The sequence below is a fragment of the Pararge aegeria genome, chromosome 10 (assembly GCF_905163445.1).
Source record: "Pararge aegeria chromosome 10, ilParAegt1.1, whole genome shotgun sequence".
Classification (NCBI taxonomy): Eukaryota; Metazoa; Arthropoda; class Insecta; order Lepidoptera; family Nymphalidae; genus Pararge; species Pararge aegeria.
In genome coordinates this window covers 13,025,005-13,042,057 of record NC_053189.1, presented here as the reverse complement: position 1 = coordinate 13,042,057, position 17,053 = coordinate 13,025,005, and the positions used below count along the sequence as shown (strand labels likewise).

The following is a 17,053-nucleotide window of genomic DNA, read 5'->3' as shown; positions in this document are numbered from 1 at the left end:
CAAAACTGAAGGTAACTTTTGTTCCACTATAATTACAATCATGAGTGAATTTCTCTGTCTAGTCAAATCCAATTTGCTTCGATAACTTTTACCAAACCGCTACAAACTTCGCCCGCTTTCAATAGAATTAGAAAAGTACATTAAGATTCTTAAGCTTCACCCTTGCAACATTTTACAATAATATTAAATAGATTTCCTATGAATTTATTATCAGTATCATTAATTACGTATATGTGTCATCGAAAAATCGTATACATTGCACTTGTTGAACTGGCCTTTCCAACTACGAAGTTGAGAGTTAAAATCAGAGAAGATTCACAAAATAAAATACCCTAGTTCCTGTAAGATCAAGTCAAGAACCGATCGTTGAATTTCAAAATATCAGTAATATTATTCACACTAAAACAATTGTACATAATCATAAAATCTAAAATTATCATTTTTATATGTACAAAATAGCATTTCGATAGCTTAATTAGAAATAAAACATCAAATATATTAAATAATAACAATATCGTTACTAATTGCCTTCTTATCAATGGTTAATTATAAGAGGTCCTTATGGTTTTGTAATTCAATACTAATCAAAAGGTTTATCATTTTTGTTACAAAGTGCTTGGACCGATCTAATTAAGATATAAGATTTAAATTGATTTTGAATATGACATATAATAATATAAGTACTTTTTAATTGATTGATACAACTAAATTAAAAACAAAAACAAACAGAATTACAAGCACTTTGTTAATTGATAAATTATAAACAGTAAATCAGGATAGTCTCCACAATTACTGCAAATATTCAAAACAATAACCAAACTAGGTACGTTTAATGTATTCAATCACATCGGTACTGATGCAGCTTCACTAATCATATACACTGCTTTTTTGGTAATTATTGGTATTGAGATTGTTCTATAAATTAATTTATACTTAACAACTGTAAAAATCTCTTCATCACACTATCATTACTCTTTATGCCAAGTCACTAATTACGCATTAGTTATAATCATAATATTATCATGAAAAGTCCAACATACAATTTATACAAATTAAACCGTTCTAGAAACTTCGGCCACCGGATCGATAGTTTCAGATTCATCATTCCGGAGCACAAAATTCAATGTTATATGAAAATAAATGGACACAAACAGTCGGTGTCGTGAGGCTAAATCTGAAACAAATCGATCTGTCACTTGGACCGCATGAACTAAGCTAAAGGCTTTTACTGTGGCGATGTGGGCGGACTCATGTTGTCCGGTTCGTCTCCGGAGCCAGGCTCGCCTTTGGTCTTGTTTTCTTTCTTCCACTTCATGCGCCGGTTCTGGAACCAGATCTTGATTTGGCGCTCGGTGAGGCAGAGCGCGTGCGCGATCTCGATCCGTCTCCTCCGCGTCAGGTATCGGTTGAAATGGAACTCTTTTTCGAGCTCAAGTGTCTGGTATCGGGTGTATGTTTGCCGTCCCCGCTTTCGTTCTGAAAACAGAGAATAATAAAAATTAGCATGCACCAAAAAAACGTGTGAAGTCAGTCTGGCAGGTCCATTACTTAGACACTAAAAACTGCATAGGCATTTCTGACAAATGGTGGTTATTTGTAAACAGCGAACACTGCCGGCGAAGTTAATTGAAAATTGTTCTGAGCTTATCAATTTGTTAATTGTTTTTGCTTGTTCGGCATTTCTCTCGGCTGTCGCGGGTAACTAAGTTTAATGGATCATACAGAGTTTAACATAAGTTTCATTATTTGATACTTATTAAGCTATCATGGTTATATTACTATCTAAAGAATGAAGTTTTCTTATACTTTACTGTTGTTATCGTTTAAAAGATTTTGCGGCAAAGACTTTTGCTATAGAAGATTACTGCTGGCAATTTTGGCTACTAATAGTTACCAACCTACTGCAAAACACTAGTAGATGTTAATTGTAGTCATAGTCATCGCATATAATAAGTCTTTATTCGAATTGTATTACTAAAAATGTCATGGTGGTCTACATCTTGATGTTTCTTTGATAAGATATTCTGTTAATGTGTCATAAAACGTACATCTGTAGGTACGCATCTTTATGTTAAGAATTGAAACCGCTGCGCTACCGATGCCAATTAAAATAATTTAAGACGCATGTTGCCTTTTTCATTTTGTATCCATTATTCTTCGAGAATATCCAAACCAAAATGTTTTAGAGTTTGCTTTGAACTGTAATTTAGGCCGTAAATTGAAAACACGATTCGTCTGACAGCAATCAAGCTTTATAATTTAAAGATATGTAAAGAAATATTATATACGAAATTCTATATAAGTAACTAATGAAGTATCTACCATATAACTATTTATCAGAGCATTGACAGCACAAAATAATGTAACTAATTTTCGATAAGACTAAAATTTCATAGTATCTGCATCGCTTTGGATTACGATTGGTCAGTATATTTTCATTTATGTTGAAAGTGAAACAAAGCGCAACAGACATTTCAAATAATAAGGCAATCTATTTCAAATTGAGTCAAGGCAGCCAAAAATGAAATTTCACAACGTTGTCTATAATTTCGAACACGGTTGATTATTTTCGTTTCAACGGAAGCACGCAAAACAACTTGCAATACAAGATAAACACGCAAACTTCGAGGAAACTTTGACACGAACTTGGATTACATTGCAAATAACGTCCTGCCCACTGTTTCCCAGAAAGACAATATTCATAACTTTGAAAAAACAAAGAGAAATGTCCTGATGACTAACGCGACGTTTTGTAAGCTTTTAGCTGGTGTTGATAAATCTGCGAAGTGTATAGACAAGATTGTCATTTCTGCTAACTGCAACATGTGTCAAGTGAATTTAGTACTTGAAAACTTAAATATTTTTTAACTTAAGTATTTGTCTTGCCACTCATTATTATTTATTTGAATAACCAACCGAACAAAACATTAAAAACGTATATTAAATGTAGATAGAAAAAGTTTTACGTTTCAAGTAGATACGATGTGATTTACCAAAGCTCTGAGTCAAAGGAAATTTAATCAGCTGCTTGAAAATATGGTCAAAGTAGTAAATATAAAAGATTCAATGCTCCAAGCAGAAGGATTGCAGCAGAAACGGATTCAAAATTATCGGCCACTTGTTGCGCAGGAAATTGATAACAGCCTCATCGTGGCCCCAGCTACCGAATTTTGGGACGCATTCAAGAATGCAAATGCTATTGGCCAGTGAATATTGGCTATTGATGTGCATTAATATGCATTGGTAATGAAAACCTTATCGGATCCTTATCTTGCTTCGAATTTGTGGGATCAATTTATTATATTATGAGCGATTGTCATTATTATTTTATAAATATACTTTCTAAGTCGAAGTTTTTTTTTTCTTTTAAAATAAATAAATAAATATACTACGACAATACACACATCGCCATCTAGCCCCAAAGTAAGCGTAGCTTGTGTTATAAGTACTAAGATGCCTGATGAATATTTTTATGAATATACATAAATACTTACAAAATACATATAAACACCGGACACTGAAAAACCTTCATGCTCATCACACAAACATTCTCCAGTAATGGGAATCGAACCCACGGCCTCGGGCTCAGAAAGCAGGGTCGCTGCCAACTGCGCCAATCGGCCGTCTCCACAGTTAACCATCAAAATAAAAAAGGGTTAGGTTAGGTAAGACGACAATTCGATACAGTATTATGACTGTTTTTTTAATAAAAAAGTTTAGTGAAACGATATCATGAATCTCAATAATGCATTTAATACAGCAAAGCTTAAAGTAAAGAAGAGAAGCTTTAGCAGCATCTACCGCAACGAAAACTAAATTTTACGTCCAGAAGACGCTAAACAAAATCATATACGATATAGCTCATGAAATCCCCTTCCCAGCGGGCTTTATATATTACACTGGCGGTTTCATCGCGCACTCAGATGCATAAAACATGATCTCGCCGTCAGATTTAAACCGTACGTAATAAGAGCATTAAAGGACGCGTCTGAGCGGGAGAGACGCTCGCGGCACGACACTTACATCTTAATTTAGAAGCGAATATTGTTCGATACATTTTATAAAAGGTTAATTGGTTAATAGTTGAAATAGTTTGCGACTGGTGATGATGTATGTTTTGTAAGGTCCCTCGCTGGATTCTATTCGTTCTTTTCGTGCCCTTGGACATTTATGTGAACGTTTAAGCGGACAAAACGCCTGCTTCGGGATATTGATGTACTTTAACTTGCTCTACCAGCGGTTTTGTTTGGTCGTGTTTGACGTGAAAGTTTCTTCATGAAGGAAAGTCTAACAAACAAACTCACTTTTTTCACGTACCTACAAGTATCTATAATATTCGAAGGTTTTTCGACATAAAAAATATTCAGTGATATTTCAAACTTCAGAAGAAAATCTCGCGTTTGGTCTCTCGCATAAAATCTCGCTGAAAACCTATGCCTATATAGATATGTATATATATATATATATATATATATATATATATATATTTGTCTATGTCATTCTGCGGAAAAAACACACCTATATGTTGCTTCGTACACACCAAAAACGTTGAATTTATAATATTATTAGTGACAAAATGGTAAATATAAATTAATAATTGAGCTTTAGCTAATAGAGAAATCAGCTAGTGCAACCTTCAATCAGTGGCATTGGAATGAGATGAATAAAACATGAGCATGAAAGAAAGTGTGAGCGGACAAGACGTCCGTTCCACGACAAATAGCGGCCATAGCGACCCAGTTCCTGTACCTTTGTATTTGCAAGTAGTAGGTTTTAGGTATGTGATAAAAATACATAAAAAGTATTGTATCATTTATCTAATGTAGCTATTTATCTGAGCTTCGCCTCGTAGATTGTTGTCCAAAACCAAATCTTTACAACTAAGTCTCTTTCAAAGTAAGCTCGTGATGGTTACGGCTTTTTGGCTTTATTTTGACTTCCATCTACTTAATCACTTTGGCATTTTTTTTTTTGGCATGTTAAGCTTTCAATCCATATTTACCTATAAACAAACAAAGATATGAAAAGTTTAAGTTGTGCTAACAAGAATATGTACCTACTCTACTACCCTAGATTTAGTAAATTGTCATTTTCCACCCCCGTGCCTCAGAGAGAACGGCAAATCGTCAATCCTGCTTATCTACAAATAAGTGAAAAGACAATAATCACGCGTACAAACCGTTACTGGAGCACAGTAGAGGATCTAAGCTTTGAATTCCACTCTCGTATGAAAGATGAGAGAGTAGGACAATAACTTAGAAGGATATGTAGATTAAAGATAGAGCGGGTAGTTACCTTGGCCAAGGAATTAGTTTGGCCATCCAAAGGGGCAATGCTGCCAGCATCTTAGGAACTGTGCCTCGCTGCGGTGGTTTCGAGGACGTTTTAGATTTTATTTAGTTTTTAAATAGTTTATTTTAGGTTATAGTTATGTATTAATAAAAATTTAAAGATAATGATGTTGATTATGATGAATGTAAGCTATCAATGTATAAATCAAAAAGGCATTTTCTTTGGGTTACAGAAGTTCCAGTTGAAACGGCCTACATGGGTATAAAAGATGATACAAAATCTCGGCATGGCGATTACTTATTTCCACAGTCAATAAAAAATGGCCAGACTATATCTGGAAGTTAGGTTATGCCCAGCGGCGCGGCGTGCAGCGGTTGGACCGCTCGTGTACGCACTTATGAGCCCGCGTGTTTAGGGGCTCCGAGCGCACGCTGCATGTGTCGCCGGGGCACATAAATCATCGCAGGGGAACAAAGTCGGCCCCGGATTACTTTCACGAAGAGCGTGGACACGCGTGAGATTGAGAAAACTTGCAATAGACGATTAAGTATTTCGAAATAAATGTACTTGCTCTACATTTTATAGCAAACGTGAGAATAGCGGTAGGTGTGTTTAGTTATTAAACTGAAACTTAAACCTTCTTTACTTTTAATACTACAACTAAAGTACTCCAGAAAACACGTCATATACATGAACACCGTGGGGTTTTAGTCAGTACGAGTCCAACATAACCAACGTGCCAACGTGTACTTATCCATGATGATTTCCCCACGAGGAAAAAAAAGGTTTTTCCTTATTTTATTTTTATATACTCCCTACTCCTCAGTATTGAGGCGAACAAAACAAAAAGCATATTCAAATCTCGATAAACAATTCGATCTAGCCATTTATGAGTTATCGGGAGATAGATTTACGGCACATTTTTACCATTTAGGTAGGTACGTTATAGAGTAGATAGCCCCAAGGTGCTCGAAATAATAGAATAGCACGAGGGTTCCATAAGCATCGTGGTCTAAAACCAGCTGACTAAAAATCATATACGGGCTCAAGGTGATGATCTTAATGCAGATATATTTCTATTAAGAAGCTACAACACATGAATTTCCAGTTTCAAATCGAAGTTGCATAGCTGCAGTACTAAACAAATCCATACTGGCTAAAAAGGGAGTGGAGTCCGAAAAAAATCGAGTCCGAGCTTATCCGAATAAAAAAGCGTTTATTGACCAGCCTCGTAGGTACCTAGTCTTCCGTCCACTTTATACTGATAACGTCACAGATAGGGTGCGGGGCAAAGTAAAGGGTCAAAAATACGTTCCTTGACATGTTTCGTTCGATGGATTTATTTCGAAATACATTGACACTTATTTGAATTTTAGGTACCATGCCGTTAGAAACCGGCTATTCGGCCCGGATTTTCTGTGGAATAAAAATGTAAAGATTTTAAAGTCAACCTATAGGTAAGTGCTTTCTGCTCCCCCATCGTTTGGGAAATTTAAAATATATGGACTTGTGTGAACTAGAATATCCACATTATAAAGGGAATCTCTTTCTATAACTTAAATTTTGAGTCCAAGAGATTGTGCTGAACGTTAATGTGTCAGGGCAATTAATTTCTCGAATGTAGATTTCTTAAGGAGGTAGGAGACATTTTAAAATTAAGAAGGAAACCGTAACTTTTGAATTTTTAATTTCCGATCCGAAAAAATAATACTTACGTTCCCATCATATTAAAACCGGTAGGCACAATAGCACAACCGTGGTTTAAATAAAAATAAAATGTATTTATAGCAACGTAAGCCTAAATACCTACCAAATTCATCAAGGGATGACAAGTGAAAAGAGCTTTTAATTTAATTCGTTGCGGTATCGCGCCGGAGGAATATGAAAAAAAATACAGCAACAGCTTGAAGCGATATCGACAATCCATAATTCATGTCCTACAATTTCATACGTTCGCATGCAATTGAATAGCAATAAAACATATTTCGTGTACGACCAAATTCTGCCTTTATTCTTGAAACACCAGAGTTGAAATTCATCTGATCGTACACTTTGTTTGCATCGTTTTGGAATAAAGGCGCCACTCAGTGTATTGCAACACGGTACATGATATCAAACGTGTATTCATATTAATGCAATTTCTCTTAAACGCTTACACGTCATAAATAAAATTACTGGTTCCGAAGGTCTGAGAACTGAAGGTCAAACTTTGCTTTAATACATTTAATTAACACTCTCCTTCGGAAAATAAATATATGAAACAGGATTTTGCTTCGTATGCATTTTAAGAAACGAAACGGTCAGTAATAATTATTGTAAGCATTGGCTTATGATACTGTTAGATTAGGAATCTAACAGTAGTATAAGCCAATGCTTACAATTACTAACTTATCGGAGCTATGTGCTTTTTAGGTGAAGGAAAAACATCATGAGTAAACCTGCATGCTTGTGATTTCGTCATAACGTTCTCAAAGGCGTGTGAAGACTACCAATCTAAACATGGTCAGCGTTATGGACTACGGCCTAAACCTTTTTCATTCTGAGAGAAGACTTATGCCCGGTAGTGGGCCGCTAATGGGTCGATAATGACGATCATGACCGATTTAAATACGTAAGCACATATACAGTCACATAGTATAACTATACACACAGATTCCACCTTTCAGATAATGATATAATTGATTCATCTGTTAATAAGTTACGTCTCATGTTGGTTTGTGTGATTCTAAATCTTGCTACGCTCAGTAAATAAGAACGATTGTTTTCATATTCAAAATAATGTCCATTGAATTGATTAAAACAGCCAAATTAAAAGGCAGAAACATGGAGGCCTTTGATATTCATTAATCATTGCCGGAGCTGGGCGGGCGTAGACGTTATCTACTTTCACAGCTATGTGCATATATACGTAGGGACTAATGGATGTTGTGGATGAAGTATCAACTTATATAATAATAGGTTTGTTCATCATGTTGGTATTGCAATGTATTAGGTTACGGGCGTGGGGATCTATCCCAAGTGTAACAAGGGATTTTAAAATAACTGCCTAGCTTACCAACGATGTTGCATATATAATGTAGAGTGCAGCTCAAGGTTTTCAGGAGTGCCCACAGTAAATACGAAAGTTTGTTAGTTTTTGTCTTTCTTTGAACCTGTTAAGCGATAACAGGATTGGATTTGTTGCTTAGATGTATTTGTGGGCGAGAGAACGGCAAGGATTACTTTTATCCCCGAACTATTACGTCCTCATGCTACGTAGTGATAAGGCCACCAAATTAATTAAGCAGTGTTGTTTTTTTTTCTGTACTTTAGTTTGGTGTGCAATAAAAGTGTATTAATTCTTTCATTCATTCATTCATTCATTAACTCAGCCTAAAAATAATGAATGAATTCATTATTTTTAGGCTGAGGGGATTTTGATAAAATTTGGAATAAAGGGTAAGGTATTGGATTAACTAAAGTGGCGTTTTGTATATCGTAGTCTCGAAATAATCTATAAAGTCTTCTACCAACTTCGGAGCACTGAAGGGTTAAGCTTAATATCCCTCCCTCCTATGAACATACAAGCCTGCAAGTATCTAATAAAGGTGTTCCATTACCAGATTTTGGGATATTATTCATCATCGTGTATATAATGATGTTAGTCTAGATTGATTACTGATGAGTAATGTTAACGAGAAACTTAACAAGATTAAAATGAAAACGCTGTCAATGCCGTTTGAAATGTGTACGTAAGAACGGGTGAAATCAGAAATCATAATAAAAAATATTCGGTTGGACCTCGGAAAGAATTTATATCGCGAATACAGAGCCATCAGTCAGTGTTGTGTCGACGCTGATTCCCGTCGTGTTTCGCATCCGAAATGGAATGTTATTCACCGAAATTTTCGCTTCGGCGTACGCTAAAAATTACGCGACTGAGGCCGGGGATTGAACGAAATTCCGCCCGCAAAAAAGGTGTCAAATGAAATATTCAAATATATTTTAATATAATTCATGCGGCGGGCGTTTCATTTCTCTCCCTCGTAATGGAATGCTAAATTTTCAGGCGAACAAAAAATATATATTAATGCGCGTACCTAATAGCTTATACAAACTCGTTTGTTGGGTATTGTTGCGTACAATGGATGCCATAACTCCGCGTCGCAGCCACGGCCGGTGACGTCTTTGTTAGGCTCTAGCTTTGTTCGCCGCGCTACTCCGCCTGTCGTCGCGCGACATCCTACCCCGTCTGTACCCCGCCGGCCATTCACGTCGCCACCCACTCTACCTACGCCGATAATTAATTTTAAACCCACATTAATGCGACTCAATCTATCCCTACTTCCCTACTAATATTATAAATGCTTGAATATGCTCGTTACTTTTGTTGGTTTCAAGCAGCAACGGGGCAATCGATTTATATGCCGATTATTTTTTTCAAATCAGCTCATCTATCTATCATAAAAGGATCCCATTTTATAGTACGATTCTTGGGGAACTGGCTATGCCACATCACGCTACGGCTACGCACTTAGAGGGCCTAAAGAGCAAACGAAATATTAGCGTGGCGGATGCTTCTACATGGCACGGGAATAGAGCGATTAAGTCTGAAGAATAGAGCGAATACCAAAAGTAAATCAAAGTAACTTTTTTTGATTTGTTCTACGAAACCCTTAGGAATGTAGTATTAAATGTAATAAAAGAATAGCCTTCAAGCCTTTCCTAAAAAATGAAAAAATGTATTTTCAGTTCCGACTTATAGTGCTAGAGATTAGCGTGTAATTAAAAACAAACACTTAGGATGTCTGGTTTCAATACATATAGATATACTTAGACGTGTAGGTAAGTAGAATTACATAAGGTACAAGCCGAAAATATAATAAAGCGCAGACTTCCGCGGGCACAGCTTGATGTTTATTTATTATTTTGTTTTTTATTCTATAATGCAATCTATAGAACTAGGTTCAACGGCGAATGCCATCAAGTGTTCTTACGGTATTTGTAGAACAGGTGTTTGCCTAAATCTATTCAAAGGACCAACTCCATTTCACAAATATTATTAGAGTAGCAACAATAAACTAATAGGATTTCTTGTATTAAAATCGACGTAGCTCCCTTCGTAATTACCGCATGTCGGAGCCATTACGATAATTTGCTGGAAAACAAGAATGAATATTTGAGAAGGCGATAGAATTTGAGTAATTGCTTCGGATCACGAAGCGAAAAGTTATGAAAGGTGTTGGCGAAGGTGATTTTTCATCGCCCGTCATGAACGCGAAAATCTTAATGAAAAAGAAAGTATTCAATCACTAACCACTCCGGTATGATTTCCCTTTATATCAAGATATAATAAGTATAGTTTTGCTCTTCCTTGAATATTCATTTATGACGGCCGATTGGTGCAGTGGGCAGTTGCCCTGCTTTCAGCCATAGGCTGTGAGTTCAATTCCCACGACTGGAAAATGTTTGGGTGATGAACATGAATGTTTCTCGGTGCTTTTATATATAATTTAAGTATTAATTGATTATTCATAAAAATATTCACTAATTATCTCAGTACCAATAACACAAGCTACGTTTCGGGTTAAGTTTTTACGGGGCTAGATGGCGATGTGTTTATTATCGTAATATATTTATTTATTTTTGTAAAGGTTTCATTGTAGTAAGAACGTTGCTTACGAGATTTGACGATAAAGAGCTGTGACTTACCAATCGTTTTATAACGCTAGTAAAGATAAATGCGAAAGTTTAGATGGTTGTTTGTTACTCAATCAAGCCAGATCACGCCAAGATAAGACTCCAATCGCGATCTGAATTAAATTAAGCACGGAATATATTATATTCTGGACTAGAACATGTACGCCTTTTTATCCTGTCGGATAGATATGTCATGGTGTATGGTGGTCTATCACAGGGACCAATGGACAAGTTTCCTTTTTTTTTTTTTAATAAGGGGAAATTAAAATTCTATGCGAACGTAGTCGCGTGCCACAACTAGTAGTCTATACTATAATTTTATATTTATTTCGAGCTATCCAATTTGGAGGGAAGTAGCAACGCATACGAAAAATTCATCTCGGCAAAGCATTAGGGGTCTAAGATGAGGTTCGCCGCGGGACGGCTGGCCCCAGGAGGCTTCCCTCGAACGCCCAGGGGCGGTCTCCGCTCCAGAGAATATTTGACACGGGTCTGGCAGATAGACAGCCCGGTCATGTGTGATCCCCGGGCAGGAAACGAGGGGTTTTTTCCGCGCCTCCGTCTATATCGCTACCTACAAGTATAAGTATGATACGTTATGATTTATGCGCCCCCGTTGACTTGCACATGTGATGCGGCTCTTTTTGTAATCCCACTAATGAAACCATCTTTTATCGCATCAATAATGATCATCATGATACTATTTGTAATTTAATATTTATTGCGATTAAGGGTAATCACTGATTGTATAGTAGATACTAGTTATGGATCGTTTACGTCATAAAGTTTATTGCGCCTAATATCCTAATTATGGTTCCATGTTATAATATCCAATTCAATTCGGAATGCTTCGGGTTCGAAAATTGAATTTTAATACCACATAATAAGTTCGGCTTCATCGGCTTAGCAGCGGTCAAAGTTTGATTGGCGTTCAAACCCGACGTTTAATTAATGTAGGGCAAGCTATCCTAACTTCGTGTCGGAGGGAGAAGGCGAACATGAGACAGAAAGAGTGAGGTAGTTTCTCAGAATGTTGCCAGATAATAGAACAAAAGTTTCTCTCGAAGTTAGCAGTTTAGTCAATTTCGGGTCGGTTGAAGTTCCGGGTCGACATGCTAAGTAACGAGAAAGTGGATGACATGACTAGCATAAGTATTTTGATTTTAATACATATTTAGATTATTTAGTAACTTTGTTTAAAAAAAACTTTTCAACAACCTATACTTACATTGTAAGGTATACAATGACCTATATAACATTTAAAAACGAAAGATTTAGGTCAGTGAAATTAGTTAACTTTATATTAATAAACGTGGGGTAGCGTTGGAGTTTCGTCACGTTCTGACATTTGAAAGGTACTGTCATTTGAAATCTGACACTGCGTAACTACTCTGACATTACTTTCCTAATAAGGGGCTTATTGTGTAATGTAAAAGGCATATAGGAAATTATTAAGAAAATTTCCTGGTGAGTATATTATAATTAAGAATAGGAAGTTCAAAAGTTCTAGTGTTATGGCACAGAACAAAATATAATGATATAAATACCATAGACCGCACTTTATAACCTATCGCAGTTAGTTATACAGAAAATCAAAAAGTAGCTAGGTATAATTTGCTTGCGTGTGTGGACTGTGGCAATGCTTTTTAATCAGTAAGCCTAAACTGTGTTGTAATAAATCTACGACTTTTTAATAATCGCTTTTAAACTTGGATATACCAAGTGAAAAGTGGTTTTATTAAAAGATCGATCACTATACCAGAGTGATGAGGCCAATCCAATTTCAAAATGGATTGGTCTCATCACTCATCATCATCATCATCATCATTATTAACCTATTACAAGCCCGCATTTAAAGGCATTGGTCTTCTCTAGAAATGACAAGAATTTAGGCCACAAGACATATACCACACAGAATAGGCAAACTTCACTAGCTTTTGCAAATATTATGGAAAAATCTCAGTCATGTTTCCTGGTTTCCAGGTTTCCTCACGATGTATCCTTTTACCGTTAAACCAACGTAACTCCGATAAATCAGCGGTGGTAATCAAAGGCCGTAGTCCCAACTAGGCTATATAACCAGTATGTATAATCCAAATTGGAAAGAGTTAGACAAAAGCAATTGTGACCGTTAACTATCTTTCATATTAACCTAATTTTAAAAACCCAAAAAAAAATTATATAAAAATTACCTAAATATTGGGGAAAAAATGCGTAAGGCAACATTTTCAACACCATACACTTATCAAACTTTTTCGAATGTGCGTGCACCCTTTTCATAGTTTGTGTGTGTGAGTCGGCGGACATGAATTAATGGGATTGGCGTCCTTCGAAGTGGAATAGTAATTATATCCCGTAATGGATTTTTAATAAGTTCCTAAGTTCGGTTTTCAAAATCTTATATATATATTAGATTCGGCCTGAGTATGATAATACTAGTACCTAAATTTATGTATCTACTCAGTTTAAATTTGATATTTTACAGTTACTTTATATATTTTCTTTCATCTCTCCGTTTTTTTTGTCTTAATGCATTTTATAGAATAACTTTAATGCATTATGTATATTTTTCATGAAGATCACGAATCAGCGCCATCTATTAACAAACGGCAATACTTCTACGAAAGCATGAAAGCATTGCAAAGAGCGAAGTTTTTGGAACCTAGTTAGGAATGTTTCACTTTCCAGTTCTAAGTTTGACGTTGATAGCTAACTCACTTCTCAATTAGCAAATTTTTATTTTATTTTATATTCGTTGCTACTTTTTATATTATTTAATTTAGTAGTTAACTAGGTTAGCCATCCAGGATGAACAGAGTTCAACTATACTTATACTGTGTTTTTTTTTATTCCACCACAAGTTAGGCCTTGAATGCAATCGTGGTAAATCGGTTAGAGAGTATGGTATGGTCATACCTACGTGACATCGCACCGAAACACTAAATCGCTTTGTCGGTAGGGAGGTAACTAACCACGGCTAAAGCCTCGGAGGTCGTCAAAATATATAAAGTATAAAAGAAATGGTATAGGTTGAGAATGTTGACAAATGGAAATTATTAATGCAAAAGTGTGTTTGTTTGTTTGTTTGTTTTTCCTTCACACCATAACTTAGCAACTAATCAACTTGATTCTTGGCATAGAGGTAGTTGAATGGACGGAGAATGAAATAAAAGCTTCTTAATATACCAGGAAACAAAACGGTACCACGGGCAACAGCTAGTTAATGATATTTAATGCAATTGGAACCACCAGGTAAGATCAGAGCGTTCGATTATTATAGATTGTATGGCACTGTCGGTGTGTCTATTTTCTGTTTACTAGTTCAAAGACACCGGCGCTAACTAAAATAATATAAGAAGAGCGAGACGATCCTTCAACGTCCGGACGCCGTTCTAACCGGAAAGACGAGTCGGAATTAGATCTGTATTTTTACACCCCTCCTAATAAAAATATTTATGCAAATAACAGCACGTGTAAACCGGGGGTTGGGGTAGCCAAAGAATGTCTGAAATCAACAATCATCGGAAATAAATATTTTAAAAGGGAGCCGAAAGCTCCATGGAAGCTTTTGGGCTTTGTGGAAATCCAGGTCGATTTTTACTTCTTAACTGTAACTTGAAGCGGTGATAGCCCAATAGTTAGGACTTCGGTTTCATTTCCGGTAGGCCGAGTTTGAATCCCAGCACGCACCTCTAAGTTATTTGCTTTTTAGATAATTAAAATATCACTTGCTTCAACGGTGCAGGAAAACATGATGATGAAAACGCGATGAATAAAATGCCTGACAGTTCTCCTTTATTTTCTCAAAGGCGAATGGAGTCCAACAATACGCACTGGTGGACGGAGCCATGGTGGACGGTCTACACCCTTGTCATTGTGGGAGGACATCCCTGTGTTATATAATAAATCTCTAAAATATAACCATGTTAAAAAAACAAAATACCAAGGAGCAGCGGTGAAGTAATTTCACGCACGCCTCGGAGAAAAGCTTTCAGGTCTATCAATTGAAGGGGGAGCCTCGATACTAAAGAATCGGAACTCCAATCTGAACAGCCATTCACCGTCATTGTTACCGCGACAATGCAATCGATCAATGGTGATCGAAATGAATGAAATGAACGAAACTCACAATGGTTCTTATCAGCCGTGAGCATGGGGATACGGATTCGGTAATACAGCCTTTGGATCGCGAAGAAGTTTTGGTTGTTTACCAAAAATTACTTTATATAAGTAAGTTACTTGTGTTTAATAAAAGATGTCGAGTAAAGTGGGGCTTAAAGGTCCACCAAAAGTTTAGTAGGTAGGTAGGTAGGTATATTGGAGAAAAAAAACAAGATTCGCGTAATAATCAATGACCTGTAAATAAAAATCTTTCCGAATGCGGAAAATACCATTATTTTACAGCTGCATGGAGAAACGGATGAAAGATCCGAATGTGAGTAAAGATTTTGAATACAACTAAAAGTTATTGTAGGTGTTTCAAACAATAAACTAAACGAATTATTCAAAGGTGCGAGAGAAATCTGTTTTGCTTCGAACGTCACTTAGTTAACAAAGGATTTATTCTAGTATCTTTAGTACGTATTTACTCGTACGTAAATAGATACAAAAAAACATTTTTTTATTCAAATACATGTTAGTCCTTGACTGCAATCTTATCTAGGGATATCTAATCGATGAGATGCGAGCGGGCTAACCTGTTAGAGGTACATATCAGTTAAACTAAACCCATAGACCATAGGCCGAGGCTTAGGTATCTTAGACCATCCTACCGACGAAGAAGTACCGCTAAGCGATTTAGTGTTCCGGTACGATTTCGTGAAGAAACCGATTGGGGGAAATAGTTTTACATAACTGCCAAAGGCCTGGTAGGTTAGACCGCTACAATCTTAGATTGCATCATCGTTTATCACAAATTGAGGTAGCAGTAATGGATTGCATATTCATTCTATTACTGAATAATAGAATAGGAATAAGTATTCAGATATACCTACTGAAAATCTATGATACTACCATTACGCCCTACCTACAACTTAAATAGTCAGCGGTATTTTGATACCTAAAAAATAAGTTCTTTAAGCTTAAAGAATACGATAGAATGGATTTTTGAGAATATTAACAAAATATCTGAAACTCGCATGAGTACTACGTCAATATTATAGTATTTTGCTCCAGAAATATTATAGTTCGAGCTAACTTGCCAACAAAATACCAACACTCGTTTTGTTTAATACCAAACGATTCGGGCTTTCACTCGCAAACGTGGAAAATCAGAAGCAGGCCCCAAAACAAATTCTTGTATTCAATCATCGGGCCTTCACAAAGGCCTCTACGCTGATAACTGAACAATGAAATGTAACAAGTCGTCCATTCCGCATTGTATGCCGGGAGGCGGTGGGGGGAATTTAGGGGGATAGGGGGAATTTCCATTATATTTCCATTTCCACCGCGATTCGCGCCGACTTATCGCGGTCTACCTTCTCTCCTCTTGGACTAGGTAAATCTATCTTTCTATATCGTTAGTCAATAAAGCTTTGCATCAAATAAACCGAAATTATTTTTTACCTATCTGTGTTGGAGGGTGCGGGTTTACTGCCCTGGTTGGTCTAGTGGTTGACGAGGTACCGGGTCGCATTCCCGAGTCAGGCTTCCGTGCTTCGGAGAATAAATTAAAAGAGAGGCCAGTCCCAGCAGTGGGACTTATGCTCTGATTACGTCTCACCTAAGGAGAGGAAATCTGCATTGTTGGTCAACTACGTGTTCAACTTCGGGTAACTAGGTCCAGTGGTCGAACACCGCGGGTCGGACCAAAATTGTATTGTGTATATTTTTTGTTAAAGAATTTGCGATACCCGCCCGGAATCAGGCAATTAGTTTGTTACTATCACTTGCTTGAGATAAAAATATTCGTTGAAGTACACCAATCCGCATTCGAACAGCATGGTAGGTCTATGTTAGTACATCAAACCATCTCTCCTATGAGAGACGATGCCTTCTTAAAGTGAATAAAAAATATATTTCGATATGAACCTAGTAGATACCTTAAACTTTGTTGTGTTTAAATTCATAAAATTGTTAAAAA

At 36.4% G+C, this 17,053-nt stretch overlaps 1 protein-coding gene across 2 annotated transcripts in view; it reads right to left on the bottom strand.

Moving 5' to 3' along the window:
• Positions 1 to 747: 747 nt before the first annotated feature.
• LOC120626912 (homeotic protein antennapedia-like) overlaps positions 748 to 17,053 on the bottom strand; it is a 277,765-nt gene continuing 261,459 nt past the window's right edge. For both annotated transcript variants that reach the window (XM_039894704.1, XM_039894703.1), the window contains exon 3: positions 748 to 1,476. In XM_039894704.1, the coding sequence (XP_039750638.1) occupies positions 1,226 to 1,476 (251 nt within the window). In that variant the 3' untranslated portion in view covers positions 748 to 1,225. The remainder of the gene's footprint in view (positions 1,477 to 17,053) is intronic.